This window comes from Mustela lutreola, chromosome 9 (assembly GCF_030435805.1).
Source record: "Mustela lutreola isolate mMusLut2 chromosome 9, mMusLut2.pri, whole genome shotgun sequence".
Taxonomy (NCBI): domain Eukaryota; kingdom Metazoa; phylum Chordata; class Mammalia; order Carnivora; family Mustelidae; genus Mustela; species Mustela lutreola.
Window position 1 is genome coordinate 92,331,066 of NC_081298.1, and position 18,933 is coordinate 92,349,998.

Sequence of the window (18,933 nt, forward strand, 5' to 3'; positions counted from 1 at the left end):
CAATCATGAGGCCAAGAGTCTTGGCCCAGAGTCAAGGCTTCCTTGCATTCTGAATGACTGAGTACATGTGCGATGACCGAGCATCCTTGCTGAAGAGAATGGAGGACAAAGCTGAGTGTGTAAGCCTGCACTTTGAGGGAAGAAGCACTTGTGCATCCCGAGGTGGTGGCAGTGGGAGTGGAGTGGGTCATCCGCAAGTGACAAGTCTTATGCTGGCTGGCTACTGGCCACCCGCACACACACGCATACACATCCACGCATGGACACACGCACACATGCATGTGCACACACACGCAGAGCACGGGCTGGGTAGCCTTCCTTTTCCATAACAGAGTTGCATTATCTTTCTCTCCAAGAAGGCACTTCTGTTCCACTAGAGCTTACTGTTCAGAATCCAGGTTTGCCTTGACTACAAGCAGTGTACTGCATCCTAGCAAACAATAGGAGCCATTTCCACAATGTGTATCTCCAAACAGAAGAGCAGGTGGGAAAGTATTCTGTTGGAGTAATAAACTTGGCTTGCTTGGCCAGTTTCTCTTTAATTATTAACCCGGCCTTTGTATCTTTGGCCAATCAATAGCTGGCCTTTCCAGGACAGTGGGTGTCATTTCCTAATTGTTTAACTTCTACAAACTACAAGTTATCTTGATTAATGATTTTAATGATGCATCTCTCATCACAGTAATTTCCCCTCTGCTTTTATCACAGAGGAACTTCTGCTCCTGTGACTGAACTCTGATCTTGATAGAGAGTCCCGGCCATGGTAAGTTGGGGAGTGCCTCGCCCTACCTGGTGTCAGCCACGGACAGGTACAGGATGTGTATTCAGGACTGTTGACTTTACGGAGGGTTGTTTGCTTAATAGAGGGGAGAGAGGAGGAAATGAAAAGGCAGTTGTGTTGGTTTTTTTGTGTTTTTTTCCCCAGGCCATTTTCATTTCTTTCAGGGATGGTGAGTAACCTGACCCTGAAAATTAATTCAACAAGAGACTCATTGGAGTCCTTCTAACATCCAGAAGTCCCGCAGGTCCTACCATTGGGAAATCAGTGCCATCCACATTTTGGTATAACATCATTGGAGGCTTATCAAGAAGGGTGTTTGCTGGCCATATGGGCTTGTCATCTGCCTCCTGTTTTCGGCTGTGACTGGACTCCTCAGAGCTTGATTATCTCATCTTTGGGACAGGCAGGGAATTGGATACCTTTGGGAGTTCCATGAAGTTCAGTGTTGAGGTGGAAGCTGAGCCTCTTAGCTACAAATAGGCTGTACCTGAGGCTGGCCATCTGCTCCCCTTCTCCCACCCAAATAACCTATCTGAACTGACAGGTGATTCTGATCCCTGGTCTTCTTGGAAGGAATAATAGAAATACAATCTTATACCTGGAAAGGAACTGGAGATCTTCCAGCTCTAAATGGCCTCCTCTAGGAAGATGGAGGTATAAACTATCTTGAACAAATAGTAATATACTCTTAACATTGTCTTACATTAGACATTCTAGAATTTTCTTTATCATCCTTGACAGTCAAAACCTTACTCATATCTGCTCTAAATCTCCATGCTTTACTTTAATATTAATTTCTTCTTGATTCTCCCTAGACACGGAGAACATTTATATAGTGTCCCAGCTTTGTGTCAGATGTAGTACTTGGCTCTGGGGACTCAAAATCATTGGGACTGTCTTCCTGTCTGCAACAAGCTCACAGGCCTCTCACATATGAAACCTATAACCTGGTGACCCTTTGCTGTGCTCTCCATTCAAGGAAAATTACCTCAGTAGCTCTCATCTTTGCTCCTAGTACCTGTTTTTCCATCACCACTGTTACTTATTGGACAGATAAAGGACATTTTTAAAGGGGAAGAAAAAAATAAAATAATCACAATATTGTAATTCTCAATTGCTTTCCATCATTTTATTTTAGACCCTACTCACATGTATAATGATTTTTAAATAGTAATAATAGGGATGCCTGGGTGGCTCATTTGGTTAAGCAACTGCCTTCAGCTCAGGTCATGATCCCAGCGTCCTGGGATCGAGTCCCACATCAGGCTCCTTGCTCAGCAGGGAGCCTGCTTCTCCCTCTGCCTGCCATTCTGTCTGCCTGTGCTCGCTCTCTCCCCTCTCTCCCTCTGATAAATAAAATCTTTTAAATAAATAAATAAATAAATAGTAGTAATAAAAGTGTAAAAAACTGTTATATATTCACTCTAATCTTGGCTTTGCTAACATGTTTATATTATATTTTGTGCCATATTAAAAACATTTATTCTAGATAGTGGAGTTCTGGGTGTTTCAATTTTCTTCTTTTTTTTTTCAAATTTTCCAAATCTCTACAATGACCATATGATACATTTCTAAAATGAAAACATGTTTTGGGTGCCTGGATGGCTCAGCTGGTTAAGCAGCTGCCTTGCCTCAGGTCATAATCCTGGAGTCCCTGGATTGGGTTCCGCATCAGGCTCCCTGCTCGGTGGGTAGTCTGTTTCTCCCTCTGACCCTCCCCTCTCCCATCCTCTCTCTCTCTCAAATAAATAAAATCTCCAAAAAAAAAGTTTTAAAGGCTATTGTATTCAAGTACTTACCGTATTTTTAAAAAATAGATGTGTGTGTGTGTTTTTTTTTTTTTTTAAGATTTTATTTATTTGACAGGCAGAGATCACAAGTAGGCAGAGAGGCAGGCAGAGAGAGAGGAGGAAGCAGGCTCCCTGCTGAACAGAGAGCCCGATGCAGGGCTCGATCCCAGGACCCTGGGATCATGACCTGAGCTTTAACCTGGGCGCATGACCTGGGCTTTAACCCACTGAGCCACCCAGGCGCCCCTAAAAATAGATGTTTAATTTATATATAGTGAAATGCACCACTCTTAAGGTTACTGGTAGAGGAGTTTTGACAAACCTATGGGCCATGTGACCTACTCCTTTTTCAAGATAGAACATTTCCTCACTCCAGGAAGTTCCTTTATGCCTCTCCCAGGTCAGTCCTCTACCTGCTACCCACTCCACCCCAGAAATACAACCACTGTTCTGATTGTCATTACCATAGATTAGTTTGCCTGTTCTAGAACATCCTATCAGTGGGACCATAGAGTATGTTCTCTTGTGTGTCTGGCTTTTTTTTTACTGAGCGTTATATTTTTGGCAATCTGTCCATGTTGCTATGAGTTTCAGCAGTTTGTTCTTCAGGCTTTTTTTTTTTTTTTTTTTTAAAGATTTTATTTATTTATTTAACAGAGAGAGATCACAAGTAGGCAGAGAGGCAGGCAGAGAGAGAGGAGGAAGCAGGCTCCCCGCTGAGCAGAGAGCCCGATGCGGGACTCGATCCCAGGACCCCGAGATCATGACCTGAGCCGAAGGCAGCGGCCCAACCCACTGAGCCACCCAGGCGCCCCTGTTCTTCAGGCTTTTTGTAATTGCTGATGAGTATTTGTTGGAGAATGTCATCAAAAAAGATGTGACCACTGACTGACCGGTTACCTGGACCTGGGCCATCGGAGGTTCCTCATCCCCACCCCTGTCTTTGGAACAGGAGTTCTGCTTACCTTTCCTGCTCCAGAGTCTGGTCCCTCTGAGATGATGATGTGGGGTTGAAGAGAGCAGCATGGTGTATGTGCCTGAGCCCATTTAGGGCGTCTTTATATACTTTTAAGATTTTGAGGTTGAGTCCAGTGATCAGTTTGTCTTGCTGCTGCTCAAGACAAGCCTGGTATGTGAGTTCCCTTTGCCACTATTATAATTGCCACCTACCGACGTGGGGCAGCCTGTCTCTCTTCAATCTCCCTGTGCCCTCCGCCTACTGGGGTCGGCTTCACATGATGCCAGGAAAGCTCCCAAGGGGGTTGTGAACCTACAGTATTCCATTGTATCATATTCCAACTTTTGATATTTACTATCTTCCTGATTATTCTGATAATGGAATAATACTTCATCACTAGCGATATAATGCCTTTGTCTAGTCATTCATTTTTGTTATTCTTTCCTACGTCCTCCCTGTTCCCTTTGCCTGCTGCCATAAGAAGCCTTCCTGGGACACAATCCCCCGCCTTCCCAGAACAGAGAATGGTACATTATACCCTGGAATTTGATCAATACGGTTACCATAGCACTACCAGGAACAAGGTTCCTGAGCTTATCTTTTTCCTGGAAGGAAGAATCACGAGAATGTAACTGATAAGCTGAAACATCTTTGTAGATCTCTCCATCGATTGGTCTTGTTAGATATTAATTCTAATCCCATAATAGCGTCCCTCAGCAATGCAGTTTGTGTTAAAGTTGAATGCAGTGTCTGGGCATCAACCAAAATTTTGCAGTAAAGCTCCAAAAGAACCTTGTGAAACATTTCCCTCAGAAAGCTGTCTCATAGTGTGAGTTAGGCCATGTGGGAATTTTGACAGCAGGTTACCAGTTTGCTTATTATGACTGATGCGTAGTACAAGAATGAAAGAAGCTATATTAATGTCCTAGGGCTGCCATAACAAAGTCCCACAAACTGGGTGGCTTAAAATAATAGAAATTTGTTGTCTCACTCTTCTGGAGGCCAGAAATCCAAAATCGAGGTGTTGGCAGGGTCAGGATCTCTCTGCAACCTGTAGGTGGTTCCTTGTTGCCTCTTCCTGGCTTCTGGGGGTTTGCTGGCAGTCTTAGGCTTAACTACAATCTCTGCCTTCAGCATCATGTTGTGTTCTCCCTGTGTGTCTGTGTCTGCACGTGTTGTCTTATTAGGATGACCTCATCTTAATGTGATTAATTACATCTTTAATGACCCTATTTCCAAAAAAAGGATACATTCTGAAGTCCTGGGGGCTAGGACTTCAACATATCTCTTGGGGGGTTACAGTCCAACCTGTGACAGTACCCAAGGAAGGTACTGTCATGGAATTCTACTTTTCTCTGTCAAGTGCATAGAAGGTCATGACTAAGTGCTAGATGCTGACAGTATCTAGGAGGTGAAGGCCTGGGCTTATGTCTGACAAGGCCCATACTCTCTGTGCCTGAGGCCTTTGGATGGTCTTGATGTGGGCCACAGTGAGCGAAGTCTCTTCCTAGAGAGCTTCCCTAAGGGCATAAAAATTCTCTGATGGTTTAGTTGGTCCATATTATATTCTTGCATGAAATTAAATAATCAGAGAGCCTTCAATCTATTCTACTTTGCTTTTGCCACCTGTACAAATGCTCTGTTCTGGATTTTGCTTTGGCATTACCCCATAAGCTTTCACTAGGAGATATTATCAGAAATAGATACAAGAATCTTCACTCTTACATTTATTGTGGAGATCTTGTTGAAGTCATAGTTAATGATTATGATGATGATGATGATAGCTACTGAGTTTGGATTTTTGTGTTGGAGTTTACTGTTTGCTGGATTTTGTGCTAAATGCTTTGTTACATTAATCTGCTTTGTTATTCCAAGTCTGTGAGTTGATATCATTATTCTTCTTGTACAGGTGAGAAAAATGCAACTCCCCCTATTGACAGCCCAGCTAGAAAGGGTTGAAGCCAAGATTCAAAGCTGCGTCTATCCCACTCCCAATATCCATGTTCCCCCTACTAAGCTTTACTACCCCGCACTGTAGCCTGCTGTGTCTCCTTCACAGAGACCCACAGATGAAATTTCCCTCAGTAGTAGAATTCCCTTTACAGTGTTGGTGACCCCAAGAGTCATGTAGAGGAGATGGAACTCGTTCCATGAATATTAGATTTTACTGGATCGTGGGCACAAGTCTATGGGTACATTTCAACCAAGGCTTATATAAGATATAAAACCATTCTCACATTGCAACAATTCATATCACTCCCTGTTCTGTTTCCTCCCATCACTGTAACATCCTAGCACCGTTTGCCAAAAAGGACATTATCAGAAAAGTCAGAAGAAACAGACCTACTATGTGACCTGAGACCTAAATTTACCTTATCCTCAGCTTGTGAACCCTAGCATTGTGAAAGTACATAGCACCAGCTATGAACAGAGGAAGGTATCCAGCTTGGTCTGAACCCCATTGACCTTCTGATGCCAAGAAGTCATTTAGATCCTTCCCCATGTACAACCTTGGCCAATCAAATGCACACCACAATGGCAGACACCTGACAAATTAACTAAGGGAAAGGAGATGAGGTGGAACAGTTCTAGTGACTAATTAGGTCATTTTTAAGGACAAAAAAAACAGGGATGCTTGGGTGCTCAGTCGGTTAAGCCGATGCCTTCAGCTTGGGTCATGATTCCAGGGTCCTCGGATTGAGTCCCACATTGGGCTCCTTGCTTGGCAGGTAGCCTGCTTCTCTCTCTCTGCCTCTGCCTGTTTACACACTCTCATTCTCTTTCTCTCTCTCTCTCTGATAAATAAATAAAATCTTTAAAAAAAAGACAAGAAAATAGAATTCAGAATATCAAAACATGGGTGACTGAAGGGCTATAATAATGCTCAGTGTCAGATACAGAGAGGAAGATATATTTAAAATCAAAGCTAGCGAGGCACCTGGGTGGCTCAATTGGTTGGGCATCTGCCTTCGGCTCGGGTCATGATCCCAGGGTCCTGGGATGGAGTCCTGCCTTGGGCTCTCGGCTTGGCAGGGAGCCTGCTTCTCCCTCTCCCTATGTGCCTCCTCCAGCTTGTTCTTTCTCTGTCACTCATTCTGTGTCTCCCAAATGAATAAATAAAATCTTTTTTAAAAAAACAACCCAAAGCTATTTTGATTCTATCTCTACGGCTAAATGAGGGAGCCCAGAAAGCTCTAGTAATGCAGATTGTCTCTCTGTAAACTCAGTACAAAGAAAAGCAAGGCATTTCTTGGGCAACTGGTCTCTTTTCCTCTTACAGTGAATCTCAGTACTGTTTACAATTCCCTCTTCAGCTTCCAGGCAGAGAAACCTGTGGCTTCCCGCTAAAACTGTACAGACCCTTACGGTCTAAATTTTGGTTTCCTTCCTACCCCCTAGCTTTACCTTAGTATTCTGTGTTTTATGCCCTGTCACTGAATTTCCCTATCTACTTATTTATATGTTTATTTATTTTTTTCAAGAATTTATTCTTAAAATTGACAGCCAGAGATCACAAATAGGCAGAGAGAGAGGAAGAAGCAGGCTCCCCGCTGAGCAGAGAGCCCAACGTGGGGCTTGATCCCAGGACCCTGAGATGGTGCCTGAGCCAAAGGCAGAGGCTTTAACCCACTGAGCCACCCAGGTGCCCCTGTTTATTTATTTTTAAAGGTTTTTTTTTTTTAAGATTTTTTTTTATTTATTTGATAGAGATCACAGGCAGAAAGGAAGGCAGAGAGAGAGGGAGAAGCAGGCTCCCCGCTGAGCAGAGAGCCCGTTGTGGGGCTCAATCCCAGGACCCTGAGATCATGACCTGAGCCGAAGGCAGAGGCTTAACCCCCTGAGCCATCCAGGTGCCCCTATTTTTAAAGGTTTATTTTTTTACTTATTTGGGAGAGAGTGAGAGCAGGATAGGGGCAAAGGGCGAGGGATAGAGAATTCTTAAGTAGACCTGGAGCCCGACATGGGGTTCAGTCCCAGAACCCTGAGATCATGACTTGAGCTGAAATCCAGAGCAGGCTGCCTAACTGACTGAGCCACACAGGCACCCCTATTATTTATTTATTTATTTAGATTTTATTTATTTGAGAGAGAGCAAAGCAGGAGAGATCACAGAGGAAGAGGGAGAAGCAGACTCACCACTTAACAGGGATCCCGATGCGGGACTTGATCCCAGGACCCTGAGATCATAACCTGAGCCGAAGGCAGATGCTTGACTGACTGAGCCACCCAGGCACCCGATTTTTTTATATTGCATTGTCTTTATTTCTCTACACTACTTCCCACAACATAAATCATGTATTAATAAATCAGTAAATATATTCAGAATATTCAGGGCACCTTGATCTTAATCAGCAAATTATCTCTAAATCATAATCCAACTGAAGTTGTCCCTACTGGTCACTGGCCTATGTTTTGCTTCCTGTTGTTTTTAATTTTTTGATTTTTATTTTGACAGGATCAGGTTCACTCATTTTAATTTTTATTTATTATTTTTTTAAATTCCAGTGTTGTTAACACACAGTGTTACATTAGTTTCAGGTGTACAGTATAGTGATTCAACAACTCTTTACATTAATCGGTGCTTACCATAATAAGTACTCTTGATCCCCATTACCTGTTTCCTACATCCCTACCCTCTCCCCTTTGGTAACCATCAGTTTGTTCTCTGTAGTTAAGAGTCTGTTTTTCTGTTTGTATTTATTTATTTATTAATTTATTTGTCAGAGAGAGAGAGAGTTTCTTTGTTCATTTGTTTTATTTCTTAAATTCCACATATGAGTGAATTATGGTATTTGTATTTCTCTGACTGACTTATTCCATATAGCATAATACTCTCTAGATCTATCTATGTTGCTGCAAATAGCCAGATTTAATTCTTTTTAAAATTTTTTAATGTATTATTTATTTATTTTTAAAGCTTATTTATTTCAGAGAGAGAGAGAGAGAGATTGAACATGAGCAGGGGAGAGAAGCAGAGGAAAAGGAAAAAGCAGACTCCTGCTGAGCAGGGAGCCGGCTGTGGGACTTGATCCCAGGACCCTGGGTCATGATCTCATCTGAAGGCAGATGCTTAACCAACTGAGCCACGCAGGTGTCCCTCATTCTTTTTTTATGGCTGAATAATATTCCATCATATTATATCTACCACAACTTCTTTATCTGTTCATCTACATGGTTGGACATTTTGGCTGATTCTATATTTGGGCTATTGTGAATGATGCTACAGTAAATATAGGGGTGCATGTATCCTTTTGAGTTAGTGTTTTTGCTTTCTTTGGAATACCCAGTAGTGGAATTACTGAGTCATATGATAGTTCTATTTTTACTGTTTTGAAGAACCTCCATACTGTCCTCCACAGCAGCTGCATCAGTTTGCTTTCCTACCAGCAGCAGTGAGGGTTCCTTTTTCTCCACATCCTCGCCAACACATGTTGTTTCTTGTATTCTTGCTTTTAGCCATCATGACAGGTGTGAGGTGATATCTTACTGTGGTTTTGATTTGCATTTCCCTAATGATGAGTGATGTTGAGCATCTTCTTGTGTCCATCCATACAGATGGCTTCTTAGAAAAATGTCTGTTCACGTCTTCTGCCCATTTTTAATTAGAATATTTGTTTTTTTGATGTCGAGTTGTATAAATGTTATGAGCATGCGATAAAGGCACACACACAAGTTGTGTCTTTCCACAGTGTCAGCTTTATTCAATCATAAACCAAAGTTAAATCCCAATGATAGAGCAGGTTCAGGATTCCAAACTCAGTGACAATTCATGTGTGATTAAACTTGGCTTCTTCTATAGCAGAGCAGGACAGAAGACAAGCCATACAACAAACAAATTAACAGAAGGGTGTAGGAAGTTAAGCAACCAGACATGAAGTCAGTCTGTGGGTGCACAGTTGAGCTAAGGCCTCGGTCTGGTCCAGGTCAGCACTCGGCACTCACTGCTTCTGATATTCAAGCGGTGAAGGATCTCGGTTCTGTTTGGAGGTCCATGGGGAGAGCCTTCGTCAGCAGTTACCTTTTTTAAGTGTTCAGACATAGAGGAGTCATGTCTGAAGAATCTGACGTACAGTTGCCAAAATCCTTCCCTTTTTAAAGGGATTTAATCAGTTTTGGGGCTCTGCAGACCTCCTTTGGTTCTGCTGCTTATCAGTTCTGGAGAGTCAGCTGACATTGGTCCTGCTGATACTTTGTAGCTTCAGTACCTTGACCGCTTGTATCATTGCTTGACATGAGAGACTCCATTTTTATCTCTACAATAGATTATGTATGGATTCTGGACCTTAACCCCTTATCGAATATATCATTTGGAAATATTTTCTCCCATTCAGTGGGTTGTCTCTTTGTGTTTTTTGTTTGTTTGTTTAAAGGTTTTATTTATTTATTTGACAGACAGAGATCATGAATAGGCAGAGAGGCAGGCAGAGAGAGGGAGGGGGAAGCAGGCTCCTTGCTGAGCAGAGAGCCTGATGCAGGGCTTGATCCCAGGACCCTGGGATCATGACCTGAGCCGAAGGCAGAGGCTTTAACCCACTGAGTCACCCAGGCGCCCCGTCTTTGTTTTGTTGGCAGTTTCCTTCACTGTGCAAAAACTTTTCATTTTGGCGTAGTACCAGGAGTTTAATTTTGCTTTTGTTTCCCTTCCCTTTTAAGACCTATCTAGAAAAATGTTTCTACCTCTGATGTCAAAGAGATTATGTTTTCATTCTAGGAATTTTATGGTTTCAGGTCTCACATTTAGGTCTTTAGTCCATTTGGAGTTTATTTTTGTGTATGGTGTAAGAAAGTCGCTCAGTTTCATTCTTTTGATTGTTAGCTGGATAGTTTTCCCAACACCATTTGTTGAAGAGACTTTCCCCCATTGTATATTCATGCATTCTTTCTTGAAGATCAATTAACTGTAAAATCATGGGTTTATTTTTGGGCTCTCTCTTCTGTTCCATTGGTCTATGTGTCTGTTTTTGTGCCAGTACCATATTGTTTTGATTACTACAGCTTATAGTATATCTTGAAATCTGATGGTGATACCTCCAGTTTTATTCTTTTTTTCAAGATTGATTTGGCTATTCGGGATCTATTGTGGTTCCATCCAAATTCTACCGTTATTTTTTCTAGTTCTGTGAAAAATGTTGGTATCTTGATAGCGATTACATTAAATTTGGGTAAATTTTTAAAATTTGGGTAGTGTGAACATTTTAACAATATTTGTTCTCCCAATCCATGAACATGGAATACCTCTCCATTTGTTTGTGTCATCTTCAGTTTCTTTTATCAGTGTTTTATAGTTCTCAGAGTACAGGTCTTTCACCTCACGTTCACTAACTTCAAATCCCTTGTACACATCAGAGTACCTATTTAAGACATTTGATCATTTCTAGTGATGCCAGTCATCATCTCTATTGTCTAGGGTGGCTCTCTCCTCCTTATAACTTCCATTTTCCCCTCTGCCTACTCAGTCAGGTTTTAGTTTCCTTCATTCCACTATAAAAGTTCTTGTCAGGGTCACCAGAAACCTCGTTGCCAAATCTGACCATCCCTTCTGTGTCCACCTCTTCCACTACCTTTGGCAGCCACTGATGCCTCCCTGCTTCCTTAGCCTCTGGACAACATGCTATCCTGTTTTTCTTTTTACTTTAAGGACCAATCTTTCCTCCTTCCTTCCTTTCATTCTTCCTTCCTTCCTTAAAGACTTTATTTTTTGAGAGAGAGAAAGAGAGAGAGAGAACACAAGCAGGGGGAGGGGATGTGAGAGAGGGAAAGCAGTCTTCCCACTGAGCAGGGAGCCTGATGTGGGGTTTGATCCCAGGATTCTGGGATCATGACCTGAGCCAAAGGCAGACACTTAACCAGCTAAGCCACCCAGGCACCCCAAGGACTGATCTTTCTTGATCATCCTTTCTAGACTCTCTTCTGCTTGACCTCTACTACTAGAGAGACCCAGGCTTGTCCTACGACCCCTGTTCTTAAACTACTTTCTCCCTATGTCATTTCATCCAATACCACCCACGTGGTGATGTGTCTTGACTTGATTTCTACTTATATTTTATAATCAGCTGTCCTTTTGACAACTCCACTTGAGTGTTTAGTGGACATCCCAAGCTTAACATTTTGAAAATAGAACTTCTAAATCCCACTCCCCACAGCCCCTGTGGCCCTGATGCCAAAACTGGTAATTCTCTAGATTTCCCCATCTAGGTAAATAACATCACTCTGCACTTGGCTGCTCAGGGGAGAGATCCAGAGTTACACTTGATTCTTTTCTTTCCTTACCTCCCATGTCTGTCCGTTAGTAAGTTCTGTTGCCTTTGTTCCAAAACATGTGCTGTGTCTGCCTGTTTCTTTCTGTTTCACGTCACCCTCGTCTAATATCATATGCATGGGGCTTGCCCCAGATTATCTTTTTTTTTTTTTTTTTAAGATTTTACCTATTTATTTGACAGAGAGATCACAAGTAGGCAGAGAGGCAGAGACAGAGAGAGGAGGGAAGCAGGCACCCCGCTGAGCAGAAAGCCCAATCTGGGGCTCGATCCCAGGACCCTCAGATCGTGACCTGAGCCAGAGGCAGAGGCCTAACCCACTGAGCCACCCAAGTGCCCCGGAGAGATCTTTTTAACACGTAAATCAGCTCAAGCCCTTCATCCCCTTGCTTAAACTGCCAGTGGCTTGCTCTTTCTTTTTTTTTTTTTTTTTAATTTTTAAAATTTATTTTCAGCGTGACAGTATTCATTGTTTTTGCACCACACCCAGTGCTCCATGCAATACGTGCCCTTTCCAATACCCACCACCTGGTTCCCCCAACCTCCCACCCCCCACCCCTTCAAGACCCTCAGATTGTTTTTCAGAGTCCATGGTCTTTCATGGTTCACCTCCCCTTCCAATTTTCCTCAACTCCCTTCTCTCCATCTCCCCTTGTCCTCCATGCTATTTATTACGCTCCACAAATAAGTGAACCCATATGATAATTGCCAGTGGCTTTCGATTGCACTTAGGACAGACTCTAAACTCCTTACCTCAGTGAGGGCTGCCTTGTTCTGGCCCCAGCCCACCTCTCTGATTGTCTTTTTTCCTTTTTCCTTTTTGAAACTTTTATTATGGAAAAGTATAAATATGTCGGAAAGTAGACTGAGTATTAAAAAGAATTAAAAAGTATTAAAAAGAATTAAGACTGTGTGCTTACCAATAATTATTAACTCATGGTCAGCCTTGTTTCTTCTTTATCTCCACTTAATTCACAACTTGTGTTACTTTGTAGCAAATTCCAGACACCTTATCCTCTCATCTGTAAACCATTTCAATCTATATAAGATTAAAACTCTTAAAAATAAAAGATAAGCACAGTACCATTATCATACCTAGAAATGTTAATGCTGGTTCCTTAATGTCATCAAATATCAAGTCAGTGTTCAGATTTCCAGTTGTCTCATAACTTACTTTTCTAGTGTTGGTTTAGGATTTAAATTATGATTATTGATATGCCTTTTTAATCTCTTTTAAGCTATTATTCCCCCCACCCCCCTCCATCTCTCTCTTTTCTTATTCTCTTTGCAACTGATTTCTTAATGAACCTAGATCATTCATCAAGTAGTGCTTCTCACAGTCTGGAATTTGCTGATTACAACCCTATGGCTGTAGGTTGACATTTCCCTCTCCTATTTTCTGTACATTGGTATTCGGCTCTAGGGGCTTGATTGGATTTGGGTTTGATTAGTTCCTTTCTCGGGGAGGGGTGGTGGCAGGGAACAAGATTATGGCACAGGTGGTAATGGAACTTAGCTTATCACTGTCCCCCTTTCCCACACCAACTTGGGCCACTCTGGCTTCTGTCCTGCTCCTGGAATACACGCTAGGTCCAGCCTCCGGCCCTCGCCTTGGCTGTTTCCTCTGCCTGTGACACCACTACCAGCACCACCACCACCGTACCCCACAGCCCCCTATCTTTTCATGGCCAGCTGCTTCATGTCATTCAGATGTCAGCGTAAATGTCACTGTCAGAGCAGCCCTTCTGGGACCTCTCTGTCTGCTCCTTAGCACTTTCCACCACTGGACACCAAGTGTGTCTTCATTTGTTGGCCTGTTTAGGTCTGCCTGCTCCTGAACTAGAGCATCAGCTTCGTGGGAGTGAGAGTCTCCTCTCTCATGCTCACTGCTATATCCCCAGCAGCTAGAATAGTGTCTGTCCTATGGTAGGTGTTGAAGGAGGTGATGGCGCTCGGTCACATCTTTCTCTGTGTGCTCAGGCAGCCAAAGGAGGCACCGTCAAAGCTGCTTCGGCATTCAATGCCACTGAAGATGCCCAGACCCTGAGGAAGGCCATGAAGGGGCTTGGTAAGTGTCCCACTGGAGGGGAACATGCCCTTCTATGTTGTGCATCACAGAGTCACATAGGGTGCTGTGTCCCCTGGCAAAAAATGAGTAGGTCTCTAAGACAAGACAGTGGGAACAAGTTGGCTTTTAAGACAGATTAGGTGGGAGGGCATTCCTTACTCATTTTTCTTATAGAATTAACATTTAATTCACTCATTCTGGATTTCTCCCATTTTAATCTGTTTTGCATGAGAACATTACCAATCTATATGTAAAACTCCAGAAATGTATCTGTTTTCCAGGTAGTGCTGTATGTGTGTGGTACAAAGCCCTTTCACAAATATTATTTAAATGGGTGTGTACACAGTAGCCCAGCATTGTAGTGAAAGCAGCAATTGCTCTTGATATTTTCAGCCCATTTCATGGATGTGAAGTGAAGTCACATAATAAGTGGAACTGAGTCCTGAGTCACACTTGGCAGGCAAAGGCCTCCAGTGGGCATAGTCACACTGGCGTACTCTGACCACTCTTGCCTGGGTGGACATTTAGCCAGAGAAGTGTCCTTGGTTCATAGCTGCTGTTAATAATCCCCTTGCAATTTGGTTAAAAACATTGGATCATGAAGCCATATTTCTCAGTTTTTTTCCCCCCAAAGAGCTCATTTTACTTAGGCCCAATGTTACTACCAACAAATACGACAAGAACAATAACAGCAGCTTATTTTACTGCTGTGAAGTTGAGATTCGGGGAGGTTAGCTAACTTGCCCAATGTCGCAGAGCTAGTAGGTGTTAGAGTCAGGATTCTAGGTGATTCCAGGGGGCCAAACCCAAACAGTGTGACTCCAGAGCTAGAGTTTAAGTCCCCATGCTGTCCTGCTGCCCACCTCTGAATGGAACATTGTTCTGAATCAATAGTCCTTCTCCTCATTTTTCCCTTTTTCATAAATAAGATGGAAAGTGTGCTTGGCCCACTTGTTGTCATTTTCTCCTACTTCTTTGGTATATAGCAAGAATACTGAAATTCAGAATGTGGACCGCATGGCATTCAGAAGTCTCAAAATAAAAGTCAGGAGACATTTGACAACCAATTCTTGTCAGTTTCTGCTGTGTGGGGACTAATGTAAAGCAGACAGTTGGAGGAGACAATGATTATAAAACCTAATCCTCCGAGTTCATGGGTGCTAGATGGGTAAGGCGTACACAGAAATAACTGCGATAGTGTGGTAATAGCTATCAGAATATGACAGTGATAGAAGGGGCACAAATGAGATCCCATTAGATTCAGAGAGGAGATCCCATTTTATTTGGGGGCATCAGGCAAAACTTCTCTGTGGATATAGAATTTGAGAATGGACTTTTGCAAGGTAAGCTGTTTCAATAGAGATAAGAGAGAATGTATTTCAGGTGAATGGAACAGTATGAGCAAAGGCATGGCTGTGAGCATTGTCCCACTTTCCAGGTTAGCTGAGGCTTAGGGGAGTCAGAGTAAATACATGGAAAGGTGCCTTGCAGCAGGAGATATTTAGAAAGCAAGAGTTGACTGCTACCAAAGGGAGGTCCTGGGGTTGCCCCCGAGGAGGCCACCTGTAGAGTCATAGGCATGGGGCGATGGCCCAAAGGCATTGGCCAGGAAACAGTGCCACAATCATGGCACTCTGTGGGGTGGCTAGAGGGACATATAAACCAGGAGACTGGGAATGAAAGAGGTCAGGAGAAAGGAATGCAGTACAGTTGGATCAAGTACAATAATTGAAGAGTTAGGTCTGTGAATTTGGCTGCCTGATACCGTTTCCTGTGGATATTTACAACAATGAATGGGATATTGTAGAAAGTCTCAAATGCTAGAATGCTCTACTTGTAGTGAATCCAGCAGATGGTGTGGGGCAGGGGGGCTCTGTGTATTCCTGAGCAGGGGAGGGGCCCTCTGAGAGTTTTTCTTTTTAGGAAAATGAATCTGGCAAGACTTGGGAAACACCAATTAGGAGATAAGAATATGAGTTAACAGATGTTACATGTGTCTAAGCCCCTAAAATCCTGGATTATAGTAGAAGTGGTAGGAATCAAAGAGGGTACCGATGCAGAAAAGATTTTTAGAATTAGACTTTATATGCCTTGGCAGGAAAGTTGAATGTGGAGGATGAGAGAAGGTTAAAAAAAAAAAAAAAAAAGGCTATTTTGAGGGCTCAAACCTGACTGACTGACTGAAAGAAAGATGGTGCCTTTTATAGAAACGGATAAGTGTAAGCCAGAGTGGGATCCCCCCCCCACCCCCTAGAGTTCTGAAGAAGAACAGGAAGGTTGCATATAGATGCCTCTTTCTTTTTTTTTTCTTTTTCTTTTTTTTTTTTAGGAGAGCAGAAAGTAGGTCCCTAAGATATGTAAACAAAGTTCTATAGCTTCCTCTTTACATCTCACACTTTTCTGGCTTTCTAATCTTACAAAGAATAACTATGGTAAATCTAGATTTTTTTCATTTCTCCTGAAATATCCCAATAGAATCTCTTGTGTAGTCACCTCACAATTCCCCCTACAGGTTAAACAGTAAGGAAGCAGAAAACTCACCAAACATACACAAACCTCCAGCTGTTAACCATGACAAGGGACCAATTTTGAAAAAAATCAGAGTAAAGCCCTCCTGGTAAAAGTTGCTGCAAGAAACAGGCAAACAAAATTTCAGATGTTTAGGGGTGCCTGGGTGGCTCAGTGGGTTAAGCCTCTGCCTTCAACTCAGGTCATTATCCCAGGACCCTGGGATCGAACCCCACATTGGGCTCTCTGCTCAGCAGGGAGCCTGCTTCCTCCTCTCTCTCTCTCTCTGCCTGCCTCTCTGCCTACTTGTGATCTCTCTCTGTGTGTCAAATAAACAAATAAAATCTTTTAAAAAAATTTAGGATGTTTAAAATGTGGAATTCTCGTAAAGTTCTGGTAGGCTGTTGCCCAGTGGGAATTTGTCAGCAGTTATCAAAAGGGAACTGCTTGAGATCAGGTCAGGGAACTGCTTGGAAATGAGAAACACATATACGGATCCCCAAGCATAGTGCATGCAGTGAACAGCCCATTAAAACCCGGCAAGTGCCAAGTGAAATGGGTGAAGACGATCGAGTACATTAGTGATGAACGCTCAGCGAGGTACAGAATTGTTGAATCACTATATTGTACACCTGAAACTAATACATACAGTTTGCTAATTATATTGAAATTAAGGGGAAAAAAACCCTGCAGAGTGCTGAGTGAATTAAGAGTCCAAATTTGAAACTATCTAGTTTTCAAAACTCAAAGGAAATGATCACAAGATTAAAAATGAGGAGAGGAGCGCCTGGGTGACTCATTTGGTTAGGTATCTGTCTGCCTTTGGCTCAGGTCATGATCTCAGTGTCCTGGGATTGAGCCCCGCATTGGGCTCTCTGCGAAGCAGGGAGTCTGCTTCTCCCTTTTCCTCCTCTGTCACTCTTGCTCTCTCTCTTTCTCTCAAATAGATAAATAAAATCTTTTTAAAAAAGATTTTATTTATTTGACAGACAGAAATCACAAGTAGGCAGAGAGGCACGCAGAGAGAGAGGAAGAAGCAGGCTCCCTGCTGAGCATAGACCCCCCCCCCCGCCCCCCGGACGATTTTAAAATAAAATCTTTTTTAAAAAAGTCTGGGAGAGAAAAGCAAAAAACATAGAAGATATAGGAGAACCAAAAGACATGAAAAGAATTGCAGAAAGGGGATGAAGCACAATCCCAGTCAGTATTTAGTGAATATTTAGTCATTGCGGGGCGTTGTGCTAAGGAAGTCACTTCCTTGTTTTATTGAACACTTGCAGCCGCCCTGTGAAGGAAAGTGCTGTGATCACTCACATTTGTGAATTAGGAAGCTGATGCTCAGAGAAGTTAGCTTTTTTGTTCAGTGGTAAACAGTTGGTTAAAAGAGAGGCTAAGACTCAAACCTAATGTCTGGTTCCTGAAAAAATAGACAAGCCTACTGAACAAGGACCTTTTTTCTTTTTTTAAAGATCTTATTTATATATTTGTTGGGGTGGAGGGGACCATGAGTGCGAGGAGGGGCAGAGGGAGAAGCAGGCTCCCCACTGAGCTAAGAGCCCAATGTGGAACTTGATCCCAGGATCCTGGATCCTGCTTGGAAATGAGGTTAAGGTAAACGCTTAATCGACTGAGCCACTGAGGCATCCCAGGACCTCTTTTCTTAAAAAGGTCTCTGTATGCGTTTGGGTAACGCTAGTGTCGCTGGGGGAACCTGTTTTCTCACTCCTCTCTCATCACCTCACTCACTGTCCCCACTCTCCACCAGGCACCGACGAAGATGCCATCATCAGCGTCCTCGCCTACCGCAACACAGCCCAGCGCCAGGAAATCAGGACGGCCTACAAGAGCACCATCGGCAGGGTAGGACGGAGCCTCTCTGACTCTCGGGGCTGACGAAGAACATGTCATGGAGCAGGGAGCAGGGAGCAGTCTCTTCCCCAGCTAGATTACTGAAGTGGCCCTGGGTTTTCAAAAGCGCATCCTTGCCCTTGTTGAAAGATGTTCTTGGGGGGGGGAAAAATTAAATTCAGCATGTTCCGTCCACTTGGTGGCGCTCTTGGTGTCGTCCCATCCAGCTCCTTGCTGGGACTTGGTCCCTCTGTGGACTCCGCCTCCACCCTCGCTGCTTCCCTGATCCTGGTCAGGCTGCCTTTTAGGCAGTATTTATATCTAGTTTGTTCTAAAGGTGCTCTCCTAGGATTTAGAGTCTATTCCAACTCCTCCACATAAACCCATTTGTCACAAATATTCATCCCTTTGGTAATCCTCAGTTGAGGGACACGCTCTGAAATCCTAGAATGGGGCCAGTGTGCTTGGGAACATGTATATATTTCCTTAGCTTACGCATTCAGAGGGTGGTCGCTTACCCCTTGTGGTCTGAATCGTGCACCCCTCAGGGACCCTCTTTCAAACTCCTTTCTCAACCACCCAGTTAACCAGAGCCTCCCACCCAGCCTTTCCTCCTCACTGAAAACCTAGCTGTGTGATTCGCAAGAATCTTTTCATTGAGAGAACATCATTGATGAGTGTTTTAGGTCCTGGAGTACAGTCACTCTGATAAATTGATAAGT

General features: G+C 43.1%; 1 protein-coding gene across 6 annotated transcripts in view; it reads left to right on the top strand.

The window, feature by feature from the left end:
• The window catches only part of ANXA4 (annexin A4), a 76,509-nt gene that overhangs the window by 32,663 nt on the left and 24,913 nt on the right, over positions 1-18,933 (top strand). For 3 of the 6 annotated variants that reach the window (XM_059187895.1, XM_059187896.1, XM_059187897.1), the window contains 3 exons: positions 709-763; positions 13,768-13,855; positions 18,129-18,223. In XM_059187895.1, coding sequence (XP_059043878.1) covers positions 761-763; positions 13,768-13,855; positions 18,129-18,223 — 186 coding nt within the window. In that variant the 5' untranslated portion in view covers positions 709-760. The remainder of the gene's footprint in view (positions 1-708; positions 764-13,767; positions 13,856-18,128; positions 18,224-18,933) is intronic. The other 3 variants (XM_059187898.1, XM_059187899.1, XM_059187900.1) reach the window with 1 other exon arrangement.